General features: G+C 37.1%; 1 protein-coding gene across 24 annotated transcripts in view; it reads left to right on the top strand.

Annotated features, from left to right (window-relative positions):
* Nucleotides 1-22,987, top strand: part of TENT2 (terminal nucleotidyltransferase 2) — a 73,929-nt gene extending 50,942 nt beyond the window's left edge. For all 24 annotated transcript variants that reach the window (XR_010157203.1, XR_010157205.1, XR_010157202.1 and 21 more), the window contains 4 exons: nt 5,599-5,735; nt 16,280-16,371; nt 18,668-18,747; nt 21,543-22,987. Coding sequence is in view for 19 of the 24 variants with exons in the window: in XM_009448957.5 (XP_009447232.1) it covers nt 5,599-5,735; nt 16,280-16,371; nt 18,668-18,747; nt 21,543-21,617 (384 nt within the window). In the remaining 5 variants the exon portion in view is untranslated. The remainder of the gene's footprint in view (nt 1-5,598; nt 5,736-16,279; nt 16,372-18,667; nt 18,748-21,542) is intronic.
* The last annotated feature ends 3,162 nt before the right edge of the window (nt 22,988-26,149 follow it).

The following is a 26,149-nucleotide window of genomic DNA, read 5'->3' as shown; positions in this document are numbered from 1 at the left end:
CGTTCACTGGAGTAGTACTTTTAATATCCTTCAAGAACTTTTCCTTTGCATTCGCAGCCTGGCTGTCTTTGGTGCAAGAGACCTAACTTTTGGCTTGTATTGGTTTTCAACATGACTTCTTCACTAAGCTTAGTCATTTCTTGCTTTTCATTTAAAGTGAGAGATGTGTGACTTTTCCTTTCACTTGGTCAGCCATTGTAGGGTTATTAATTGGCCTAATTTCAGTATTGTTGCATCTCAGAGAATAAATAGGGAGACCCAAGGAAGGGGAGAGAGACAGGGGAATTGCCTGCCAGTCAGTGGAGCAATCGGAATACACATAACATTTTTGATTAAGTTTGCAGTATTATGTGGATACCATTTGTGGCACTCCAAAACAATTACAGTAGTAACATCAAATATTACTGATCACAGATCACCATAAGATATAATAGTAATGAAAAAGTTTGAAATATGAGAATTACCAGAGTGGAACACAGAGACCTGAAGTGCGCACACGCTGCTGGAAAAATGGCACTGCTGATAGACTTGCTAGATGCACCGTTGCCATAAACCTTCAATTTGTAAAAACTGCAGTATCTTCGAAGTACAGTAAAGTGAAGTGCAACAAAACGAGGTGTGCCTATATATATACAATGGGCCCTCTGTATGTAGGTTATGCATCCATAGATTCAACCGACTACACCTAAAAAATATTCAGGAAAAATAAAAATACAACAATAAAAGTAATACAAATAAAAAATATAACAACTATTTAGATGGAGTTTACATTGTATTAGGTATTGTAAGTAATCTGGAGATGATTTAAAGTATATGAGAAGGTGTACATAGGTTATATGCAAATACTTCACCATTTCATATAAGGGACTTTAGCATCCCCTGGAGCCCTGGAACCAGTTGCCTAGGAATACCAAGGGACAACTGTACACACATATATATAGCAACTTTTTCATTTTAAAAATTGACCTAATGTAAGGAAGGGATCCATCAATTACCTGAAACAGGCTATAAATGAATACATTTGAAAAGATTTAGCCAGCCGTGGTGGCTCATGCCTGTAATCCCAGCACTTTGGGAGGCCGAGGCGGGTGGATCACAAGGTAATGAGATCGAGATCATCCTGGCCAACATGGTCAAACCCCGTCTCTACTAAAAATACAAAAATTAGCCGGGTGTGGAGGCACGCGCCTGTAGTCCCAGCTACTCCGGAGACTGAGGCAGGCGAATTGCTTGAACCCAGGAGGCGGAGGTTGCAGTAAGCTGAGATCACGTCACTGCACTCCAGCCTGGGTGACAGAGTCTCACTCTGTCTCAAAAAAAAAAAAAAAAAAGGTTAACAAATTTTGGTGGAGATTTTTTTTTTTAATGGTTATAAAACATTGTTTTAAAGTTGGCACTACTTGAATTTTGAAAACGTAGAAAAATTAATTTGGAAATAATACATGAAAATTTTCAGGAGGTAACCACACTGTATTGTATAAATGTGCAATAATAATGATATGTGGCATATACTAAACAGTTAATAAATCCTTACAACCATCTGAGTATTTTTCCTTTCCTTGTATTATAAATGATGAAGCTGAGGAAAGCTAAGTAACTTGATTAAATGCCTGCAGCTAATAGAAGGGTGATGCTTCACACTTCAGTCTGACTTCAAAGCTAATGCTCTTAGTCACTTCATTATAGTACCTCTACTTTATGTTATATACTTACCTTGATCTCACAACTTGTAAAATCTACTAAAGTCAGATATAATTAAAGGAAATTTTATGGTGAATCTTTAACATACATCACCAGATTAATGATGACCTACCTGCGTGCAATTCAGATATCTTTGCAGAAACTTCAAGGTATCACTTAGTTCTTTTTCTTTTCAGGCAGAAGTATGCCCTATCAGTTTTTCTTTTCCTTGTAACCTTCTTTAACATACATTTCTAGGATCTCATAATTCATATCGTTAGGAAATTATGCTTAATCTCTTTTAATAACGTAAATTTCTGTTTACCTGGAGATGGAAAGTGATCATCTTTGACTTAAGCCTTTCATCATTTAAAGAACGGTTTTCAAATAGAAGGTTAGCCATTCTAACTTATTCCAGAAAGCGCTTAATTGTCCACATTTCAGACTTTGAAGGTAACGTAAGATATCATGGGACAGTCTCAGAAAAAAATGATGGAATCTGGCAAAAAGGTATTTTTGCCATTATTATAGACAGTTCTATGAGCAGAAGTGGTGAGAGTTCTCAGATGTTTTCCAAGGGGTTTTCTATTTAATTTTTTTTAACTTGAAGAGAAATGAAAGATTACGTGTCTTCGAAAGGATCAACATTTAAAAATCATTTGGAAAATGTTTTCAGGAGTTAACAGGTTATACATTTGATTATCAGAAGCCCAGAATAAGATACCAACCTAAAAAATATAATCTTCCCTCTATATAGGCACACAAGCAACAGTAAAAATTTGTAACCCAAAAATTTATTTATTAAAGAGGTGGATGTTATCAGTTTAATTGCTATTCTGTGGACTTACTTTGTAATTTTAAGGCTGCTTTCTTTCTCTTTGACTTTTTGGTTGTTCTTTATGTACTTTCTAAAATATTAGTTTAAGTTCTGAACCCCCTTGTCCTATCTGAAGTAGCATGTATTTTTCTTAAATACATAACTAAAGTGGGGAAGCATCCTTTTAAAGAAATTCTTTTTTTTTTTCTTTCTTTTTTTTTTAATGAGATGGAGTTTTGCTCTGTTACCCAGGCTGGGATGGAGTGCAGTGGCGTGGATTCGGCTTACTGCAACCTCCACCTCCCGGATTCAAGCGATTGTCTTGCCTCAGCCTCCTGAGTAGCTGGGATTACAGGCGCCCGCCACCATGTCCAGCTAATTTTTGTATTTTTAGTAGAGACGGGGTTTCACCGTGTTGGCCAGGCTGGTCTCGAACTCCTGACCTCGAGGGAACCGCTCGCCTCGGCCTCCTGAAGTGCTGGGATTACAGGCATGAGCCACTGTGTCAGGCCTTAAAGAAATTATTTGTTGAAATTTTAAAGCAAAGAATCTTTCTGTAATGTGAATGATCATTAAAAACTGGGGATGTCTTTTCTTTCTTTTTTTTTTTTTGAGATAAGGTCTTGCTCAAGCTGGAGTGCAGTGGTGCAATGATGAGCCCTCCTGGGCTCAGCTGCTTCTCTCACCTCAGCCTCCTGAGTACCTGGGACGACAGCAATTATCACCATGCCAGCTAATCTTTCTATTTTTTTTTAGAGATAGGGTCTCAGTAAGTTGCCTAAGCTGGTCTCAAACTCCTGGGCTCAAGGATTTCATAATTCATATTGCTATGAAATTATACTTAATGTGTTTTATTTGATAATAACCTAAATTTCTTTCTGTTTGCCTGGAGATGGAAAGTGATCATCTTTCACTTAAGATTTTGAAAAACAGTTTCCATATAGAAGATTAGCCAGTCTAACTTACTTCAGAAAGTGCTTAATTATCCAAAGATTGATCCTTCTGCCTTGGCCTCCCAAAGTGCTGGGATTACAAGCTTGAGCCACCATGCCTGGCTTAGGGGATTTCTTAAGGATAGATAGAATTACTGTTTACTGGTAGCTGCCTTTAGGTGTCCTCATTTTTTCAGTTTTGGTTTGGATTTCTGCTTCAGTTCTCCCTCAATAAGCATGACCTGACTCTTTGTGTGTGAACATGAAAAAGAACAGTGAAGCTAAGAGAAGACTGGCCAAATTGTCGGTTTCAGGTCATTCAGCATTTTAATGGAGTGGATCTCACGACTCTTCAGTTCTTAATGTCATAATTGCTGACCTTTTTCTTTAAATTACTGAACAAAATAAACATTTTAAAGGAGGTACAATCATTTTTAGACTTCAAATAAGAAAGTGACTTCTGTTTTAGCATATTCAGTTCATAAATTGAATGCTAATTGTGCTTGGTGCTAGGAATCAAAATTAGTAAGAAGCTTTCAGAGCAGGAGCTATTAAACAGTGACCTACTTATTTGATCTACATTATACCTTTTGTTTGATTTGCCAGAGAATAACATTTAAATTTTATAATTTTAAATATTGTCACCCTAAGTTCAATTTTATACCTAACAAGTAAGAGTTAAAGGGGAATAGAGGCACTGCATCTATTCTTCCTTCTGCCTTTAGTCTTTACTAATTGAGGTTTCTTTCCTACCCCCTCCACTTTTAGACAATTAAAATTTCTACTTGAATCTTAAAATGTAATTAATACTACAGCTGTTAGAAATGTAAGGGGAAAGTCCCATGTTGAGGAGTATCAACTTTATGAATTTGGTTGGAATAGAATTTTTATTCTGAGAGAAAGGTAATCACTTCATAGTAGTTAACAATTATTGATAGAATTATAGGTAATGGAACAAGGGAGGAGATATTTTTGTTTTCTTGCTCCTTTGTTTTCATATTTTGGGGGCACTAGCATTAAATGATGCACTATGCAATTTCTCTACTACCATTATTTAGAGAGTCTCCATTTTTTAACTTGGCATTATTTAGATTACATTATTTAGATTTTAACTTGGCATGTCTTTAATTACATTAGTATCTATAAGCCCAGGATTGAGGTGGTTTGGAATCTTAACCGTAGTTGTCATTCTGCTGCCTTAACTAATTGCTTTTTTTTTTTTTAAACGAAAAAAAAAATCCATTTCTATTCTGACGGCAGTGGAGAAATACAGAAAACCATCCTTGATGGCACTGTGCAAATTACCTTGCATTATTTTCTAATTGATGTATATAAATGACTTAATAATTTTGATAGTACATTTAGTATATTCGAGAGCCAGAACTTGCTGTTAAGAGAGGAAAAATGGATATGAAAATGAATGGGATAACATAGGAAAACAGAATAAGTACCCATTAGTATTCTTTCTAATAGGCGTCTTTGTTCCTGGATTTCAGGCAAATAATATCCTCTTTTATAAATATTATGGTAAAAGCTTGCTGAATATTGCTTGTTGGTATGTTTCCTGTCTCATTTTCCCTGCCTTCTTTGTCTTTTCAAGCTTAATTCAGGTTGAACATCTCTCTTCTTTTCCATCTAAGATACAGAAACAAAAGAAAGCAAAATTTATAAAATCTTAAAATTAGTATAAGTACTATTTCTATATTAAAGTTATTCTTACGGCCTTTGAGAGAAGTTTGAAGTGACAGAAAAAACTCCTACTTTGTGCTTGATATAGCCTTTATACATGAAGTATAACTGCTCCTTGTAGGAATAATTAAGAATGAGATAACCTTTGTGAAGAAATCTATATGGTATTGGGTAGATCTTGGTATGTATAGTAAGGTTTTATTTATGAGTTAGAAAATCTTCTGCTAAATAGCGATCTGTTTGGTTAACTGAGTGATATACTCAAGCCAAGGATTAGAATGTTAGTTTTTCAGGTACATTCTGGTCTACTGCAAATACTGGTGAAGTCTTTAGTGGAAGAAAAATTTCAGGTTTCCATATTGCCAAATAGAGTAAATTTCTTCTCTCTTTTTCAAAGAGGAGCCTAGTTCAGGATTTATAAAGTTTCTTAGTGTGTGTTTTAAATGGCTTTACATTTTTTTCCCTTCTTCTTTTTGACAGGAGTCTTTTAGTCCTGCTATACAGCTGCACCTTGTACATCAAGCTCCAAGTAATGTTCCTCCTTACCTCTCAAAGAATGAATCAAACCTTGGGGACCTCTTACTGGGCTTTCTTAAATATTATGCTACAGAATTTGAGTAAGTAAAACTTTAAATTGTGTTTGTTCACTTACGTGTGTGTGTGTGTGTGTATGTATGTATGTATATATATGAATACGAATATATAAGTAAATGCTACAGATTTAGTCAGGAGCTGTGTTTGTCACTTCCAGTGTTGTAAAGTTGTCCAGAAATGTATAGTTTATAAAATTTCCTATGTGACAATGAATTATTGGAAGCTAAATAGATTTTATATTCTTAGCTAATAAATACATTTATAGTTCAGTAGGCCCAGTTTTAGTTGATTTCAATAGTGGTAGGCCCTATGTGTTGGTCCTGTGCAGGTGCTGTGTAGTTTGGAGCATCCATTTTCTATACACTTAAAATGTATAGTAAAAAACACTGCTAAGAAAGACTAATGAAGATCTATTTAATACTTGGCATCTTCATAAATAGTTGTGTTAGTATGATATACAAATTGAGGAATGTGTCTTTTCCTTTTTTCTTTTCTTTTTTGAAGATGATATGTAAACATAAAACAAAGAATGTATAATCAGGCTGGACAGAACTGAAAGTTCTTATGTGAGTTCTAAGTCCAGAGAGAGTGGAGTTAGGACTTACTTGCAGCTCTTCTGATCAATCTGGAAAAGCTTGAGGGGGGAAGAGAGAAGATTGAGGAATTGTACAGTATTAGAGGCAGGTACAGTTACCATTGGATACCACTTTGAAGAAGTTTGCATAGGGTAATAATAATAGTAATAATAATAATAATAAATTGCTATTACTAGGTGGGAAAATGGTTCTAAACATATATTTATTATATTATTATTTATATTTATCATTTCATTCCGTTTACATAATTGTTATCTGGTGTGTGGTATATTATGCCCATTTTACCAGTGAAGCATAGAGAGAGGGGAAGTAACGTGCTCCAAGATCACATAGCTAATAAGAGTACTATTTCAGGCCGGGCGCGGTAGCTCATGCCTGTAATCCCAACACTTTGGGAGGCCGAGGTGGGTGAGGTTGCGAGTTCGAGACCAGCCTGACCAACATGGAGAAACCCCTTCTCTACTAAAAATACAAAATTAGCTGGGCATGGTGGTGCATGCCTATAATCCCAGCTACTTGGGAGGCTGAGACAGGAGAAACGCTTGAACCTGGGAGGTGGGGGTTGCAGTAAGCTGAGATTGTGCCATTGCACTCCAGCCCGTGCAACAAGAGCGAAACTCTATCTCAAAAAAAAAAAAAAAGAAAAAAGGATTTCAGATAGCTTTGACACAGAATTCACACTTAACTGTCATACTGGACAAGTATAAAAAGGTAAGAGCTTTTATTTATTTATTTATTTATTTATTTTTTTTGAGACGGAGTCTCACTGTGTTGCCCAGGCTGGAGTGCAGTGGCGTGATCTCGGCTCACTGCAACCTCTGCCTCCCTGGTTCAAGCAATTCTCCTGCCTCAGCCTCCCAAGTAGCTGGGACTACAAGCACCCGTGACCACGCCTGGCTAATTTTTGTATTTTTAGTAGAGATGGGGTTTCATCATATGGGCCAGGCTGGTCTCAAACTCTTGACCTAGTGATCTGCCCGCCTCAGCCTCCCAAAGTGCTGGGATTACAGGTGTGAGCCACCATGCTCGGCCACGGAGCTTTCATTTATATTAAGATGAAGAAAGATTAAAGACTGGATGAGACATAGTACATAAATAGACTGTGAAGGTTTAATGGTTATTCTAGAGTTCTCTTTAAGATATTGCAATAACAATAGCTAATGTTTAGTGAGAATTTATCTAGTGTGCTGTAGTAAGCTGAGTGATTCCCATGGATTTCAGTTAATCCTCATAATAACCTCTGTCAAGCTTAGGGAATTTGTGTACATGAAACTTGCCCATGGCAATCTACAGCTAGATTGTGGGAGAGTTGGGATTCACTTTCAAGCTGGACTCCAAAACTACATTCTTAATTGTTAGACTGTATTGACATTGTTTATTATGTTATATAAATTAGGGACTGGGGGATGTTTGTGGAGGGGGAAAAGGATTCACAGAAGAAAGATACTTTTTTCCCATGTATAGTGTAGGATTAGAGCATCTGTATACAAATACCTTGAAAATCACCTGCTTTGTTGAACAGAAACAAGATAGTGGATGTGTAGGTTTGTATGTTAATTTAATATTAAAGGAAACTAGTCTGCTGGGTCAGATGATACTGATGCTTGGAAAGAGGTTTCAGAACTTCACCATCTAGTACATTTGTCATTTCATATGAGATATTTTCAGAAATTTGAATGTGGGGATCACAGCCAAGAATGTAGTCATGGTAATAAACTAGAAGCTGTATAAAAGAATTATGGCAATTGTTAAAAATGTCTATAAGGATTTCTTCTGAACTTTGAGGTAATCATTTAAAAAGTTCTTTTTTCTTTTTCTTTTTTTTTTTTTTTTGAAACAGAACCTTGCTCTGTTGCCCAGGCTGGAGTGCAGTGGTGCGATCTTAGCTCACTGCAACCTCCGCCTCATGGGTTCAAGCAATTCTCCTGCCTCAGCCTCCTGAGTAGCTGGGATTCCAGGTGCGTGCCACCATGCCTGGCCAATATTTTTTTGTATTTTTAGTAGAGATGGGGTTTCACCATATTGGCCAGGTTGGTCTTGAACTCCTGACCTCAAGTGATCCACCCATCTCGGCCTCCAAAAGTGCTAGGATTACAGGTGTGAGCCACCGCACCTAGCCAAAAGTTCTTTTTTCTGAAAGACAAAACATTAAGTGACTGTTAAGGGATGCTTGAGTATATGGTATAAATGTTGCAGAAGTTTTATATGATCATTTAAAAATTACTATTTTCGGCCGGGTGTGGTGGCTCATGTCTGTAATCCCAGCACTTTGAGAGGCCATGGAGTGGAGATCACTTGAGCCCAGAAGTTTGAGACCAGCCTGGGCAACATGGCAAAACCCCCTTTCTACTAAAAATACAAAAATTAGCCAGGTGTGGTGGCACATGCCTGTAAACCCAGCTACTTGGGAGGCTGAGGCACAGGAATTGCTTGAACCAGGGAGGTGGGGGTTGCAGTGAGCTGAGATTGCTCCACTGCACTCCAGCCTGGACAATAGAGTGAGACCCTGTCTCAAAAAAAACTATTTTTCTTACCTACTTCACTCACACCTTGCTGCTGAAATACTTCTGTTTTGTTACTTTTTGTGGGTACATAATAGGTTTGTATATTTATAGGGTATGTGAGATATTTTGATATAGGCATACAGTGCATAATAATCACATCAGGGTAAATGGGGTATCCATCACCTCAAGCATTTATCGTTTGCATTACAAACAATCCAGTTATCCTGTTTTAGTTATTTTTAAATGTACAATTAAATTATTATTGACTATAGTCACCCAGTTGTGTTATCAAATATATATCTTATTCGTTCTATTTTCTTGTACTCATTAACAATCCCCACTTCCCCCTCTCCCTGCCACTGCCCTTCCCAGCCTCTGGTAACCATCATTCTAGTCTGTTATCTCCTTGAGTTCAATTGTTTTAATTTTTAGATCCCACAGATAACTGAGAACATGTGAAGTTTGTCTTTGTCTGTCTGGCTTATTTCACTTAATGTCCTCCAATTCCATCCATGATGTTGCAAATGACAGGATCTCATTCTTTTGTATGGCTCAATAGTACTCTATTGTGGATAAGTACCACATATTATTTATCCATTCCTCTGTTGATGGACACTTAAGTTCCTTCTAAATTTTGGCTATTGGGAATAGTGTTACAAAAACATGAGAGTGCAGATATGTCTTCAGTATCCTGATTTTCTTTCATTTGGGTATATGCCTAGGAGTGGGATTGCTGGATCATATGGTAGTTCTACTTTTAGTTTTGGGGAAACCTCCAAACTGTTCTTCATAATGGTTGTACTAATTTACATTCCCACCAGCAGGGTATGAGGGTTTCTTTGCCAGCATTCATTGTTGCCTGTCTTTTGGATAAAAGCCATTTTAAGTGGGGTGAGATGATACCTCATTGCAGTTTTGATTTGCCTAAGTCTGATGATTAGTGATGTTGAGCAGCTTTGCATATACCTCGTTGCTCTTTGTATGCCTTCTTTTGAGAAATGTCCGTTGAGATCTTCTGTCCATGTTTTAATTGGATTATTAGATTTTTTCCTATAGAGTTGTTTAAGCTCCTTATATATTCTGCCTATTAATCCTTTGTGAGATGAGTAGTTTGCAAATATTTTCTCTCATTCTATGGGTTTGTCTCCTCACTTTGTTGATTGTTTCCTTTGCTATGCAGAAGCTTTTTAACTTGATGTGATCCCATTTGTCCATTTGCTTTGGTTGCCTGTGCTTGTGGAGTATTACTTAAGAAACCTTTGCCCATACCAATGTCCTGGAGAGTTTCCCCAGTGTTTTCTTGTGGTGGTTTCATAATTTGAGGTCTTAGATTGAATTCTTCAATCGATTTTGGTTTGTTTTTTGTATGTGTCGAGAGATAGGGTTCTAGTTTCATTCTTTCGCATATGGATATCTAGTATTCCCAGCACTATTTATTGAAGAGACTGTGCTTTCCCTAGTGTATGTTCTTGGCGCCTTTTTTGAAAATGAGTTCACTGTAGATGTATGGATTTATTTTGGCATTCTTTATTCTGTTCCATTGGTCTATGTGTCTGTTTTTATGCCAGTCCCATGCTGGTTTGGTTGCAGCTTTACTGAATTTGTTTATCATTTTAAGATTGGGATAACTTCAAGATATTCAAGTGGAGATACTGAGTAGACAGTTGGATATATAAGCCTAGAGTCAGGAGACAGGCCACAGAGCTAAATATTTGGGAGTTGTCACCAGGTAGATGGTATTTAACGCTATGAAACTCTTTGAAAAAAACCAAGAGAGTGAATATATAGATGGAAAAGAGAAAAGGGCCAAGCATTGGGTACTCTAATGTTAAGAAGTTTACAGTTTACAGTTAAGAAGTTTACAGGAAATGCAGGGGATAAAGGAATATGTATTGTTAAATGACACAATAAACAGAGAGACAGACAAATGCAGAATGTAGGCATTCTGGGAAATACCTGGCCTAATCTCCTCAAAAGTCAGTATCATTAAAAACAAACAAGGCCGGGCGTGGTGGCTCACGCCTGTAATACCAGCACTTTGGGAGGTCGAGGCAGGCAGATCATGAGGTCAGGAGTTGGAGATCAACCTGACCAACATGGTGAAACCTCATCTCTACTACAAATAAAAAAATTAGCCAGGTGTGGTGGCGGGCACCTGTAATCCCAGCTACTCACGAGGCTGAGGCAGGAGAATCGCTTGAACTCAGGAGGTGGAGGTTGCAGTGAGCCGAGATCGCGCCACCGCACTCCAGCCCTGGGCACTGCACTCCAGCCTGAGGCGACAGGGCGAGACTCCCTCTTAAAAAACAAACAAACAAAATGTGAGGGGAACTTTATTATATTTAAAGAGATAGAACAGTCATATACAATGCATGAACCTTTATTATAATCCAATTGGGGTGGGGGAACTATAAAAGGTATTTGAGTTACTGTTAATTTTCTAATTGCTGTTGGTGTTATAAAGGAGAATGGCCTTATTCTTAGGAGATATATACTGAAGGATACAGAAATGAACTTTGATGTGTACCGGTTACTAAGTGGTTCAGTTCAAAATACACACACACAAATGTGACAAAATGTTAACACTTGTTGAATTGTTTTTAAATTTTATACTTTTAATTTTTTTTGTATTTGAAATTTTTCATAATACATAGATGATATAAAAATGAGATTGGGGATGAGAAGGAACTAATATATGAGTCTATCTAGGAAGAAAGAATCATTGAGATAGGAGGAAATCCAATGGAATGTGGTATCTTGGGAATCCAGAGGAGAAAAAAATGTTTTGAGGAGGAAGGAGTGATTATCTGTGTCATTATTTTTTGATAGATTGAGTAAGAAGCTATATGGACTCCTGGACCCTTGACAGGAACAGTTTCTGTGGAATAATGGGGATAAAAAGCCTAGCATTATTGGTGTGGACTCAAGAGAAGACAGAGGGAGAAGAATTCAATATGGATAATGTAACTCATTCTCTAGAGCAGGAAAAAACAGGGTAAAATTAGAGTGTTAAGTGGAGTCTAGTTTTTGTTTTTATTGTTGGAGAGGAGAAATAACCCATCTTGATGAAAAATTGATGATACCAGAGAAAGGCATAGTAAATTTTTGGAAATAAACTTGTTTGAGTTAAGAATGGTTGGAATCTAGAGCACAAATAGAATAGGAGCACAGATAATTCATTAATAAAGATTAAAAGTAGAATATATGGACACAGGTAAATGTAGCTGAATCAGTGTGGTTGGAGCTAGTAGGAATTATCTTTGGATTGTTTTAGGTTTTTAGTGAAATGAGTCAGGGACATGTGCAGGTAATGATTGTGAAAGTGGAAATTTGAGAAGTAAGACGAAAGTATGAATTGTCATATACTAGAGTAAAAGGGTGGATTAACTATGGAAAGACAGTACGGTTGGGGGTAGTAACATTAAGAGCCCTCTTTAGCTAAGTGATCATTAATTTAAAGTGTGATCATTCTGTATGGTTGCATCTCTCCACCCATGTTCAGCTGTGTGGGAAAGAATTGGAGTAGATTTAATCAGGGTTGTGTTTCAGCCAACTAAGTTCAATGCAGCAAGAGTGGGTAAGAGTTGAGAGTATGTGAAAGGGAGTGATTTTAATAACTGGCCATGCATGGGATATATTACATTCAGTCTTGAAAATGTGGGCACAGAGATGCCTATAGGACATCCAGGTGACAGTTTCCAATAGCTGGTTGTAAATATTAGCCTGGAACTTACTAGAAAGGTCAGAGCTGGAGAAAGGATTTGGGAAAGAAACATCAGATTATTGGAGCCTAAGGTGTGTACTCTAGCATTAGAAGATTCAAAGAGGCTGAGCCCTGATGGATACTAACATTTAAAGGTTCAGATAGAAGATGAGAAGCCAGTCAAAACAGAACTCTAGGATTAGAGTAAAATTTTTTCCCTACCTATGACATTTGAAATTCTTAACCAAGTTTTCTTTCTGTTTGCTTCCCAGCCCATAACAATAAAACAAAATTATATATATTTGTTCACTTAATTTTACTAGTATATATACATATATATATATACATATATATGTATACACACACACACACACACTGCCATATGGTATCAGACTCATAATTTTGACTTTATTAGACTTGAATTTTTCTTTATGTCGCCTAAGACAGCATTTCCAGTTTAATCAGTTGCCTCAAAATACTATCTGTGGTCACAAAAAGAATGGGGCTGGGCACAGTGGCTCACGCACCTTGGGAGGCTGAGGTGGGCAGATCGCTTGAGGTCAAGAGTTTGAGACCAGCCTGGCCAAGTAGTGAAACGCCATCTCTGCTAAAAATACAAAAATTAGCCAGGCATGGTGGTGGGCGCCTGTAATCCCAGCTACTCGGGATGCTGAGGCAGGAGAATTGCTTGAACCTGGGAGGCACGGAGGTTGCAGTGAACTGGGATTGTGTCACTGCACTCCAGCCTGGGTGACAGAGCAAGACTCTGACTAATAAATAAATAAAAAGAATGGCTAAAGAGAGTTTATTGATGAATGCCAGTCTGTTAACATTACCAAAGAAGCAAGTACCTAACTTGCTTCTAATATAATTGGTTGTCTCAGTTTTATATTTAAAAGATGATCATGTATTATCAGTGTATTTTAGATTAAATTAAGCCCCATATCTGTTCTTCTTTCTGAAACATCTCTCTTGTGTAGATTCTGTGTCTTATTTTACACTTTAATTATTGAGTGACGATAACAATTTTTACATGCTAAGCAAATTATGTTAGAGAGTAGATTAGTATGATAAAAGGCTTAGGTTATGGGCTGTGTTTTAAAGAATGAAATATTTAGGGAAGATATTTCTAAATTACCATTTAAATCCAACTCTTGAGAAGACCATTTGAGTCCAGGAGATTGAGGCTGCAGTGAGCCATGATTGTGCCACTGTACCCCAGCCTGGGCTTGTCGACAAAGCCCTGTCTCAAAAAATATATAACTAAATCTACCTTTAGAGTACAAAGAGTATACAATTATATGTCATGTTTTAATGATTTGAAATGTTTAACAATCTAGAAATATTTAAAAGTTCTTCGAAAGTGCAGTAGATTGAATCAGTCCAAATAGTAGTGATTCAAAATATTCTTTTTTCTTTTTGAAGCACTTCAAATGATATAATCATTTTAATAACTGCATTATTTGGGTTTATTGTACATTGAAACTTAAATGATATCTGGTAAGGGATTATAATAAAATGAATATATCTATTAACATATATCTCATACTGTTTCTGTGACCCAGTTTAGAACCAAGTAGTGGCATGTAGTGTAAAATCAGGATTTGTTTTAATAGAAATACAGTGGTAAAGATAGAATTTTTGATTTAAGGAAATAAAAGTTGTAATTTAACAGCAAGATATTGTATTTCAATATTCCAAACTCTTCTGAAAGTTAAAAATCAATCTATGCCCTATAAAAATAATGTTTACAGTTTTAATTCTGCAGATTTAGTTGTCCTATAATCTGTTATTAGAAAACAAATAGTCTCAAGGGAAAATTCATTTTATTAATAAATTTGACTTAACTAGTATAAAGTGAAGGGATGCAAACTGTAGTATGTAACCTTGTTTGCTTCAGGTTTGTGGCTATATAACTCCCCTCTTCACATTGTTGTTGTAAAGAAACAATGTAAGAAAATTGTTGGAAACATTTGTGTGGATGTTTTTGTTTTTTGTTTTTTTAAGATAGGGTCTCACTTTGTCAGCCAGGCTGGAGTGCAGTGGCACGATCACAGCTTACTGCAGCCTCAACCTCCCCTTGCTCAGGTGATCCTTCCACCTCAGCCTCCTGAGTAGCTGGGACTATAGGCGCCACCACGCCTGCTACTTTTTGGATTTTTAGTAGAGACATTTGAAACAATAGAGCAGAGTAGTCTTTCTGTTTGGAGTCTGTACTAATGGAACTGCAATACATGAGGGATCTAAAACATTTTCCTGTAACCAATACTATTTCCATTTGACAACCCACTTAATTTTTAAAAAGCACAAATCCTGATATATATATTTTTAAAGAACTTAAAACTTTCACAAACTCCTCTTGATCGGAACAAAAATAAATTATACTTTCAGTGTGCTTTACAAGAATCAAAATTCACAAGATGCAAGATTTTTCATGCTTATTTAATATAGAAATTAATCAAATTTCTATAAACAAATGCCATACAGGACCCATGATTATATTCTTAGAAATTCTCTTTTTGATAAATAGAGGAGAAGTGTAGGGTAAGTGTTGGAAGGTCCCAAGTGATAGTCTTTCTCTGCTTGCTTAAATGGTAGAGAAAGCTAAATACTACTTAAAAAATGGTATCAGCTGTTCCTTAAATTTATTTTTCTCTCATATACAAGCTGGGTAGTCATATACTTTAAAATGTTCCTTGAAAAAAAAGAAAATACTTGTAATAACTGTTAGATAAACCTTTTAAAAAATATATAAAGTTAGTATGTACTAAAGACTGGACAGGCCTGCTGATGAAATTGTTTTACTTGAATAAAATTTTACTCTTAACAGCTGCATCTGATATACAGCCATTAAGTATATTTTCATAGAGTATTAATTTTGCTTTCCTAAAACAGCATCCACTTCTATCGAAAATTTCAAAATTTTCTCCCAAATCATACACATAAAGATGTACCTGAACAAAAACTATTTAATAACACAAGAAGATAACACTAGAAGATTACTTCTGTCTTAACAAATAACAGATTGTTACTGCGTTGTTAACTATGACCATAGTTGTTTTTGTTTGTTTACTTGTACTTTCTTTTCTTTTCTTTTTTCTTTTTCTTTTTTTGAGATGGAGTCTCGCCCTGTCACCAGGCTGGAGTGCAGTGGCATGACCTCTGCTCACTGCAACCTCCGCCTCCTGGGTTCAAGCGATTCCCCTGCCTCAGCCTCCTGAGTAGCTGGGACTACAGGTGCACGCTACTGCGCCTGGCTAATTTTTGTATTTTTAGTAGAGATGGGGTTTCACCATCTTGGCCAGGCTGGTCTTGAACTCTTAACCTCGTGATCCACCTGCCTCAGCCTCCCAAAGTGCTGAGATTACAGGCGTGAGCCTCTGCGCCCAGCCTGTACTTTCTTATTTTTCCAGTTACTTCATTTTTTCAATAAATATGTGTTGAAAACCTGGTATGTACTATGCACCTAGGTGAAGAGTGAAAAAAAGAAATATCCAGTATCTTGGAGCTTTCATCCTACTTGAGGGAGACACAATGAAGAATAACATAATAAATAGTAAATGTAAGAAACAAATTCTTAGAAGATGATAAGTGTTGTGGAAAAAAAAAATAGAGGTGGGAAATAGGGATTGTGGTGCTGAGGGTTGGGGCACAGGTTTCAGTGTTCCACAAGAAAATTGGGGTAGGCCTTAGTATTGATACAATAAAAATAATATGAGAAATTATGAAAATAGTTAACATGGTTACTGTTTTTCTTCTTATAGCTGGAATAGTCAAATGATTTCAGTTCGTGAAGCCAAAGCCATTCCAAGGCCTGATGGTATTGAATGGAGAAATAAATACATCTGTGTAGAAGGTAGTTTTCTGTTTACCATCTACGTATCATCATGGTACTAAGAGAATTACTTGAGTAATTTCAGCTGTGTTTCAGTTAAAAGTAATACATTTATGTCTGAAGTGATTTGTAAGTCTTTTAGTTTAAAATTTTTAATTTTAAAAAGTCATTTAAAATTTTTTAGTTATGAGAAATAATAAACATAAACTTTAGGCATTCACCCTTTCTAGTTGGTAAGATTCGAGCTGTCTTTATCCCTCTTACTTGTGGTTGATGGATAATTTCATGACTTACAGATGGAAGAAAATAGAATCTTTATATGTGATTCTTATATTGACATAAAATGTTATATTTTATACTTAAAATATTAGTGCAAGTTGGACTTTTATAAATAGAAATTGATGTTGCTTTAAAAATTAAATGATCTGAAGAAATTTTCTTCTCTAAAATTAATTTACATGTAGTTGAATGTATCCTTGAGACACTTTGCGTTGAGTAGAAAACTGACTTCAAGGGACAAAATTATTCTCATAGATGCTAAATTGAAGGCCTTTGTAAATCTGGAGGTTAAAAAGTATAAATAGTTGAGAATCAGCATTTGTAGAAAACATCAGATTTTGGATGTTTTAATCTTGAATTATATGCAGTATTTTAAGAGTTTGTGAATATGAAATTAAATCTCCTGCTTTGGTGTGCTAATAAATTGCACTGGGTGGGCATTATTTTAGTTACTTGTGTTCAGTTGAATACTAAACCCTGTTCTAAAGTGCTATGATGATGCAATTCAGTATAATTTGGCATATGACCTTATTCTGTTAAGGAAAAGAACCCCACGATACTGTGATAGTAAACTGCTTTTTAACATAGCCTTTCTAAGCACTAAAAAATAAGCAAGAGGAGTATTTAAAATTATGGGCCTGTGTAGATTATATGACAAATCTAAAAGTTTTGACCTTTCCATCAGATTCCCTATTCTTCCATACTTTTTCTAGGTCTTTCCCCTCGGTTACCTTTCCTCTTACCAACAACTTCATTCTTTCTGCCTCCAGTCTTTCGCTTTCAGCTTTAAGACATACATAGGTCTTCTCATTCTTGAAAAATACTCTTTATTTGGTCCTACTGGTTCTTCTGTGCATTTTTCCTCCTTTTTCCATGCTAAAATTCTTAATTTCTAGTAATGTTTACCTACTGCTGGCATTATTTAAGACATTTCATCTCATTCCTGATGCCTTTAGTTATCCTTGTCTTCTCATTATTATCTTCAGTTTCCTCGTACTCTTCTGGTTTCTTCCTGTCTCTCTATATGGATTCTTCACTCTTGTGGGTGAAAGGTGAGTGGGATGGTGGTGTGAACATGGAAAGTATATATATTGGAGACGCACATACATAAAAACTGTTCCTTTGTTTTTTTCCTGTCTTCTGTTTGCTTTTCTCTTTTTCTGTTTTCTTTTTCTGCCAAATTTCTCATGCAAGTTACTTCTTCTTTCTTTTCTTTGATTTTTTTTTTTTTTTTTTTTGACATGGAGTCTCTCTCTTTCGCCAGGCTGGAGTGCAGTGGCGCGATCTCGGCTCACTGCAACCTCCACCTCCCAGGTTCAAGTGATTCCCCTGCCTCAGCCTCCCGAGTAGCTGGGACTACGGGCGCGCACCACCATGCCCAGCTAATTTTTGTATTTTTAGTAGAGGTGGGGTTTCACCATGTTGGCCAGGATGGTCTCGATCTCTTGACCTCGTGATCCACCCACCTCAGGCTTCCAAAGTGCTGGGATTACACGCGTGAGCCACTGTGTCTGGCCAGACTTCACTGTATCTTTTTCTAAACCATCCACTTGGGCCATAACTCCCTGCATTGTCTTCCGTTTTCTCCAGTATTGAACCTCTACCTTCAAAGGACAAATCAGCTTTTAAGTTAAAATTAAAGTTACCTTTCTGTGATATTTAACATTAACTGCCTCTCTTCAATATAATGCTTTCTTCTTTTTGATGACTTTTTATTTTCCTAAGGGTAGGTCTTTGACCGTCTGTAATTTTTCAGAAACCTTATCCACATTTATGATTTAGACTTAACACACCTATGCTGATGACTTTCATTTTTGATCACCCTCTCCCTTGAATTCTATCTACCTTATTAGGCAGTTCATAGTATATCAAGCTTTTCTGTATACATAAATCTAATAAAGATATTAGGCTGACCCATCTGAAATTGCAATTTTTGTAGGTCAAAAACTGTTAATATATTGACAGTATCAAACCTAAAAAAGAAACTGTAGCTCTCATTTTAATAATTTTTTCTTTACATTTGCATTTAACATTGCAGAACCTTTTGATGGAACAAATACAGCCAGAGCAGTGCACGAAAAGCAGAAATTTGATATGATCAAGGATCAATTTTTAAAGGTAAACAATGCATTAGATCAACCCTAGAAACATTAGTAGACTAGTATGCTTTAAACAGGAAAAAATACGTGTGTAGTAGGACAGAATGGTTTCTCTTCTGTGAATCCATTAATATAGCATGATAGAGAACTTATTATTTGAATTTAGTTAAACTTTTCCTTCAGAGAGATCTGGCTCTGTTTTTATTCACATTGCTTTCACGTTCATAGAAATAAGCATTTTCTCTTTTCTTTTTGAGACGGAGTTTCACTCTTATTGCCCAGGCTGGAGTGTAGTGGCACAGTCTCAGCTCACTGCATCCTTCACCTCCCAGGTTCAAGGGATTCTCCTGCCTCAGCCTCCCAGATAGCTTGGATTACAGACGAGTGCCACCACACCCAGCTAATTTTTTTTTGGTTTTTTTGTTTTTTTGTAGAGACAGGGTTTCACCATGTTGGTCAGGCTGGTCTCAAACTCCTGACTTCAGGTGATTCACCCCCGTCTTCCTCCCAAAGTGCTGGTATTACAGGCATGAGCCACCATGCCCTACCGAAATAAGCATTTTCGTAGTGAGCTTATTAAATTTCCAAAATAAGTGAATAAAACCTAATAGACTCTTTTCCTTCCTTAGTATATTGGGGAATTTATTGTGGCCTTAGAAGGAAGCTGATGTCTGATCCATGCTTTTTCTAATGTATACCCCACTGTCACAGGAATTAGAGTGCTGTTTTATCTTTGTTTATATTTAGGAAAGTTAAAATTTATGTATATGTCTGTGTTTATGGTATGAATTTATTCATCAGCGATGTTGCTAGATGTGGTCTTAATCTTCAGGGACTTCACAACACATTGTAGAAATGCCTTGATATATGTATTGAGACATGGAGGGGAGGGAAAGCTTTGTAGAAGAAAAAGATGAGAGAACCGCAAAGATCATTTTAGAGGCATACTTTTTCATTATCTAGACATTGAAGTGGACTTTATTTTAATGATAATTTAAAATGCAAGTATTGAGGCATGAGTATCACTGGAACCAGGAGTTCGAGGCTGCAGTGGGCTATTATCAAGTTGCTGCACTTCAAGCCTAGACAACAGAGTGAGAGACTCCACCTCTAAAAAAAAAATGAATAAAAATAATGGCCAGGTGCAATGGTTCACACCTGTAATCCAAACACTTTGTGAGGCCAAGGCAGGAGGATTGCTTGAGGCCAGGAGTTTAAGACCAGCCTGGGCAACGCATAGCAAGACATAGTTCACACACACACATGCACGCACGCGCTCGCGCGCGCACACACACACACACACACCCCACCTCACCTCACCCCACCCCTGGGTGTAGTGGTATGCACCTGTGTCTTAGCTACTGGGGAGGCTGAGTGGAGAGAAAAGCCTTGAGCCCAGGAGGTTGAGGGTGCAGTGAGCTGTGATTGTGCCACCGCACTCCAGCCTGAGCATGAGTAATAGAGTGAGACCTTGTTTCAAATAAATAAATAGATAAAATATAAGTATTCTATTACAAGCTGTCCTTCAAATGAGACTTTCTTAATTTGGCAACCAGAATAGAAAATTTGTCTTATAGAAATTCTTTAATTTTAAAACAAATATTCAAGAGAGAATATTTTTGTCTATCAGATTAAATTGAGAACTCAAAATTAGCAATGCTACATTGGTGTTCTTATTGATGAGTGAGCTTTCATTTAGGATTGTTTAATTGTAAAACCATTGCAATCGAATAACTGACATGAGACTAGAATACAAAGATCTGCAGTCACCAAGTAGTGAGACAGATTTTTAGCTTGTGAACAAGTTTCTTTTCTTCTCCTTATCAATTCAAATCACCATTTGAATTTTCCAGAGGCATACATAAAGTGCCTTATTGTAAATTTACTCTCTCCTTCATAAATACTATATATTTTTTTGAGACAGGGTCTTGCTCTGTTACCCAGACTCAGGCAGCCTCAATCTCCTGCGCTCAATGATCCTCCCACCTCAGCCTCCTGAGTGCTGGGACTATAGGCGTGTGCCACCATACCCAGCCAATTTTTGTATTTTTTGTACAGACAGGGTTTCACCATGTTGCCGAGGCTGGCCTTGAGCTCCTGAGCTCAAGTGATCTGCCCACCTCAGCCTCCCAGAATTCTGGAATTATAGGCATGAGACACTATACCCAGTCTCATAATTATTGTTTTTAATGCAAAAAGCTAGTAAAGATGTAAGACAGTCAATCAAATAATTGAAATAATCCTCTCTTCTCAAATCCAAAGGTTTTGTCTTAATTACCTTGCTATTTTTAGATTGAATTAATCCGTGAATAAATATTAATATTGTCAGTTGTATCTTTCAGTACCACCTATGTGCCCATTTCTTTATTAATGAATTGGAACCATAAAAATATGGAGTTTTAAAATAACATTTTCTTTTCTGATGACAGAAACAATACTTACACTGTGTTAAAAACTTGGAAAATAAAAACTCAGCCAGCCTGGGCAATACAATGAGACCTTGTCTCTACAAAAAAATTTAAAAATAGCTGAGCGTGATGGCATATGCCTGTAATCCCAGCTACTCAGGAGGCAGAGGTGGGAGGATCTCTTGAGCCTGGAAAGCGGAGGTTGTAGTGAGCCGAGATTGCACCACTGCACTCCAGCTTGGGTGGCAGAGTGAGACCTTATCTCAAAAAAAGAAAAAATTTGAAGGAAAAAATTATTCAAAATTTATCACCTAGAGAGAACCAACTATTAACATTCTTTTAAACTCTCAGTCTTTTGTTCTGCATAAATTTTAGGTTTTAAGAATGATTTTTCTTTCTCTCCCAGTCATGGCACAGATTGAAAAACAAGAGAGATTTGAACAGTATACTACCTGTAAGAGCTGCTGTCCTGAAAAGATAACTGGCCTCTATTTCTTAATAAATTCTTCCAAGAAATAAAGAACAATAGTTTCATCATAATACATTATGTTTACCTCCATCATAGTTGCTTTTTTCATAGTTCTTGTTTTCATGTTTTATTTTTAAAAAGACATATAAAGATTGCATATTTTATTATGACATTTCCTAATAAACCCCTTTGATTTAAAAATGTATTTTTGAAAATGTTTACATTGATGATGAGTAATATTGCATGTGTTTTCAGGTGATCAGATAAAATATATTTTGGGAAATTAACTGAACAAATAAAAAGTTTTTGATATAACTTCAATTAATTGTACCACATGCTAATCCTGAAGAGATGTGTAGAATTTTGGAAAGGGTCTAATTCATACATGCTTAAAGTATAACCTACGTTAGATAGTTTGTTGTCAAAGTCTGTTCTAGTAAAGTGAAGATTCAAGTCAGTTGTTCAGTTACTTGAAGCAAAATGAAATCTTTCATTTCAGTCAAATCACTGCAGTCATGAAATACTGAACAATTGCCTTAAGTCTTTGCTTGACTCACTGGGATAGACTGAGGCTTTGGGTGTGTCTGTATTAGCATTTCATTAGTACTTCACATGCTTTTGATGTACTCTTGAGATTGCTTTAAATTTTGTATTGAAACAACAATACATTTTGCACTGTAGTAATGGGAGCACTAACTCTTACAACAGTTAGTGAATCGTTTTAAAGAATCAGTTCAGTGTAGACATTTTGAAAAGATTGTTTCCTGTGCTTTACGATAGCTTAGTGCAATGTGCACTTCCGTTTTACTTGCCATTTTCCTGCTCTGTTTTCTCTGTGACATGAAGCAACAGAAACTGAGATCAAAGTTAAGATTATATCCTGTTTGTAGTATCAGATATTTTTCTGTGTACAATTATAGGATTGTAATCTAAACTGGAATTTTTAGGCAGTAAGTCACCACAAAATGTTTTAGATAAGACACAATAAAATTATTATAAATAAAAGCTTAATGTTTGTAAAAAATCTCTTTTTTAGTATTTCTTTTTTCACATGAAAGAAGTGGTGGCTGCTAAAAAAAAAAAGCTACAGTGTTTATTAAGGGTCTTTTTGATTTATGTAAATATTTGTAAATTGGTCAGTGCCTGTAAATTTAAATATAAAAAGTAATCTTGAAAACAGTTTTAACTTTTTCAAAAGAACTATGTCCAACATTTTTTAGACCTGCTGTAGTAGTTTTGTACCTCTAACGTATTTTTTTTTTGCAGACCAAATGCTAAAACTTTTGCTTTTCTTTGACTTGTAAAAGGTGCACATTTTCATTTTCTTCCTTAAGTTCAAATTTTTGTATGATGTCAAATGCAATAAAATTTATATATGGACATTGTTGAGGTGCCTTTTTTTTCTGTGAAAATCTTTGCTTTGAGATGAGACCGAGGCTGTAGTTATCATCTAGAACTGAACTAAATCTACTTATTAGCCAGCTAACGACATCAATATCTTATGTCTCTGGCATTATGAGGAATGAAAGTTTACACATAGTGAATTTTTTAGATTCCTGATGTGTAACACTTTTTATGCATTTGAGCTTTTCATATTTTGGGGGGGAATTTTTCCTAAAATTTACACTGTGCATCTCTTAATCAGAATGTACTGAGTAGAGTTAATATTCTAGTGATGACTGGGTAATCATTATAAGCATTAGTCATAGTACTATTCAGTAATACTGTGCACCTTTCAGGGATGGGTAAGTATGTACCCTCTGCCTCTACAGTATTATGACATTTCCTAATAAAACCCCAGAATTTACCATGGTGTGGGTTCCTTCACTGTCACTGTTTCCTCAGTTTTCAGTGGCCCCACACTTACTACTGCTTCTTTTCATTTGTTTTACCACGAAAAACATGTTGATCAAGAAGTCACTAAACTTAGACCCAATTCTATATCAGTAGACTGAGGCCTGAAATTATGCACACGTAACTGGCCAAATATCAGATAAGTGAACTGTTAATATATGAGAGAATTTTCTGGACTTTTAAGTTATTAATCTCAATTATTTGTGTGGTGAGTACTAAATTATTTTCTGTTTGTGTTGATCTGTCCATATCTGTATATAGTTGTCCCTCAGTATATTGAGGGATTGATTCCAGGTCACCCCCGTCCTCTTCGGATACCAAAATCCACAGATACTCAAGTCCCTTGTATAAAATGGTGTAGTGTTTGCATATATCCTACACACATTCTCTTGATACTTTAAATCATCTCTAAATTACCTGATACGTAATACAATGTAAATGCTATGTAAATAGTTGTTATACCGTATTGTTTAGGGAATAGTAATGACAAGACAAAAAGTCTGTACCTGTTCGGTACAGATGCAACCATTCTTCCTCCTCCCTACCCCCTCCCAAATATTTTTCATCCTGGTTGAATTCACAAATCCTACATGGTTACGGAGGGTTGACTGTGTTTGCATATGTTGTTAAAGTGGTGTTTAAAATGTGCAATCTGTACTACAATTCTAAATTTTGGATTGATTTGAACTAGGATCTTTGCAAATAAATCTCATAGACATTAATGTTTGTAAGAAATTTTTAATTAAATGATGGAAGGAACGTAGAATGGCTACCTGTGATTTTGATTAGTGTTTAACAGATTGCCACAGCTGCGATTGAACTCCTTTTGTCCTGGATGAGCATGGTCATTTGGGATTACTGATGGTGAAGTCTAGCTGGTGTTAAGAGAATAAATATTGCTGATGCTAAACCTGGTTTAGTGAGCTGTGGAAGCCTTGACTCTGCTGTTTTCCCTCCTTATGCCCCACTAGCTGATGTATCTGTACTGTAATTCAATGATTTACAGTTCATTACCTCCAGACATAATGCATGCATACCAGCTAGTGTAACTGGTGAATAATCCCCAGCTTACAGTCATATTTAACAACTCTGTGACTTGCTGTAATTAAAAATAAATGTTAACTCTTCTAGCCATCAAATCATTCTCATGAAATGAATATCTTTATTGTAAAGTTACCTCCATTTGTACATAGCAGTTCTGGTTCTGTTCTCTTCAGGGAGCATCCATTATATGTACCTGCTATGTGCTAGCTACTTTGCTAGTGTGTAGGCTTGTAAGGGATGGGGATGATGGGACAAAGAAGAGTAGTAAACTTACGAAGTCTGCTGGGGAAGGAGATACAAACATAATTTGAATATAGGATTATGTGGGAACCTGGAAGAGAGGTACTGAGTTTAACTTTGGGATTTCAGTGAAAGGTGGTGATCTTGAATGATGGGTATCCTGGTAAAAATGGGACCAACCTTTGAGGCAGAAGGAATTGTGTTAATAAAGACACAGTGGAGTGACTTGACAATGTTGGGAACTCCTGACTTCTAAAGACACCTGACCAGCTGGGCGTGGGGGCTCACACCTGTAATTCCAGAACTTTGGGAGGCTGAGGTGGGCAGATCACCTGAGGTCAGGAGTTCGAGACTAGGCTAGCCAATATGGTGAAACCCCGTCTCTACTAAAAATACAAAAATTAGCTGGGCATGGTGGTGCGCGCCTGTAGTCCCAGCTACTCGGGAGGCTGAGGCAGGAGAATCGCGTGAACCCAGGAGGTGGAAGTTGCACTGGACCGAGATCGCGCCATTGCACTCCAGTCTGGGCGACAAGAGCAAGACTCCATCTCAAAAAAAAAAAAAAAGAGTAGACAGGTAAAACATGGCCTGTTAGGCAACCGTTACCTTTGTGAGGGTGTTGGGGTTCAGTCTTTGAGCAGTGGGAAGCCATTGAGGGGTTTTAACCACAACTTGATCCGGGGAAAGGTTTGGGGCATTTGGGCCAGTTTCAGACAAAACTTAGCTTTTTGCTAACGTGGGGGAAATTGCTCCTCCTCAAGGTTTAAGATGAGTGGAGATAAAGTTTCCTGGCTCAATAACAGGGACCACTGAGCAAGAAAATACACACTATATTGACTTGCGATATAAAGAGAGCCGGGACGGACCACTGGTTCAAAACTGGGCTTTTGAGCAGGGCACGCCTAGCTTTGTTTCTCATTGGGTCATTTTACTAGCAATGACAGCCTGAGCTGCTGGAGCTCTTCGGAGCCTCAGTTTCCTCATCTGGGAAACCAGCACTACAGTAAAACCTTCTACAGGTACCACCACAGAATCGAGGTAATGAAAGCGAGACCCTTAGCAGAGTGCCTGGTAGTTAAGTGCCCAGCTCAGGGTATTGTTTGGGATAAAGGGTCCAGAAAGTAGCTCAGCTCAAAACCGAAAAGACTCACTCTGGAGGAAATAAGAGACGGGGCTAGGTTGCCTTTCCTCCTTTGAACCCTCTGGTGCAGCCGGAGCCCGCGCCCCTTAAAGTGATCTCCAGTTGTCCGAAAGGCCCGCCAGGGATCTGGCGAAACGGGGGCGGGGGAGGGCTCAGGGAAGAGGAGAAGCTGAGCCCGGGCCCCAGAAGCTCGGTGGCGAAACTTTGACGCCTTCTATTTAAAGTCGCGGGGCTCGCCCGCCCCCGGCGCCGGGAACCCGAGCCG

Source organism: Pan troglodytes, chromosome 4 (assembly GCF_028858775.2).
Source record: "Pan troglodytes isolate AG18354 chromosome 4, NHGRI_mPanTro3-v2.0_pri, whole genome shotgun sequence".
Classification (NCBI taxonomy): domain Eukaryota; kingdom Metazoa; phylum Chordata; class Mammalia; order Primates; family Hominidae; genus Pan; species Pan troglodytes.
The sequence above is the reverse complement of the archived record's forward strand: the minus strand, read 5'-3'. Positions and strand labels throughout refer to the sequence as shown.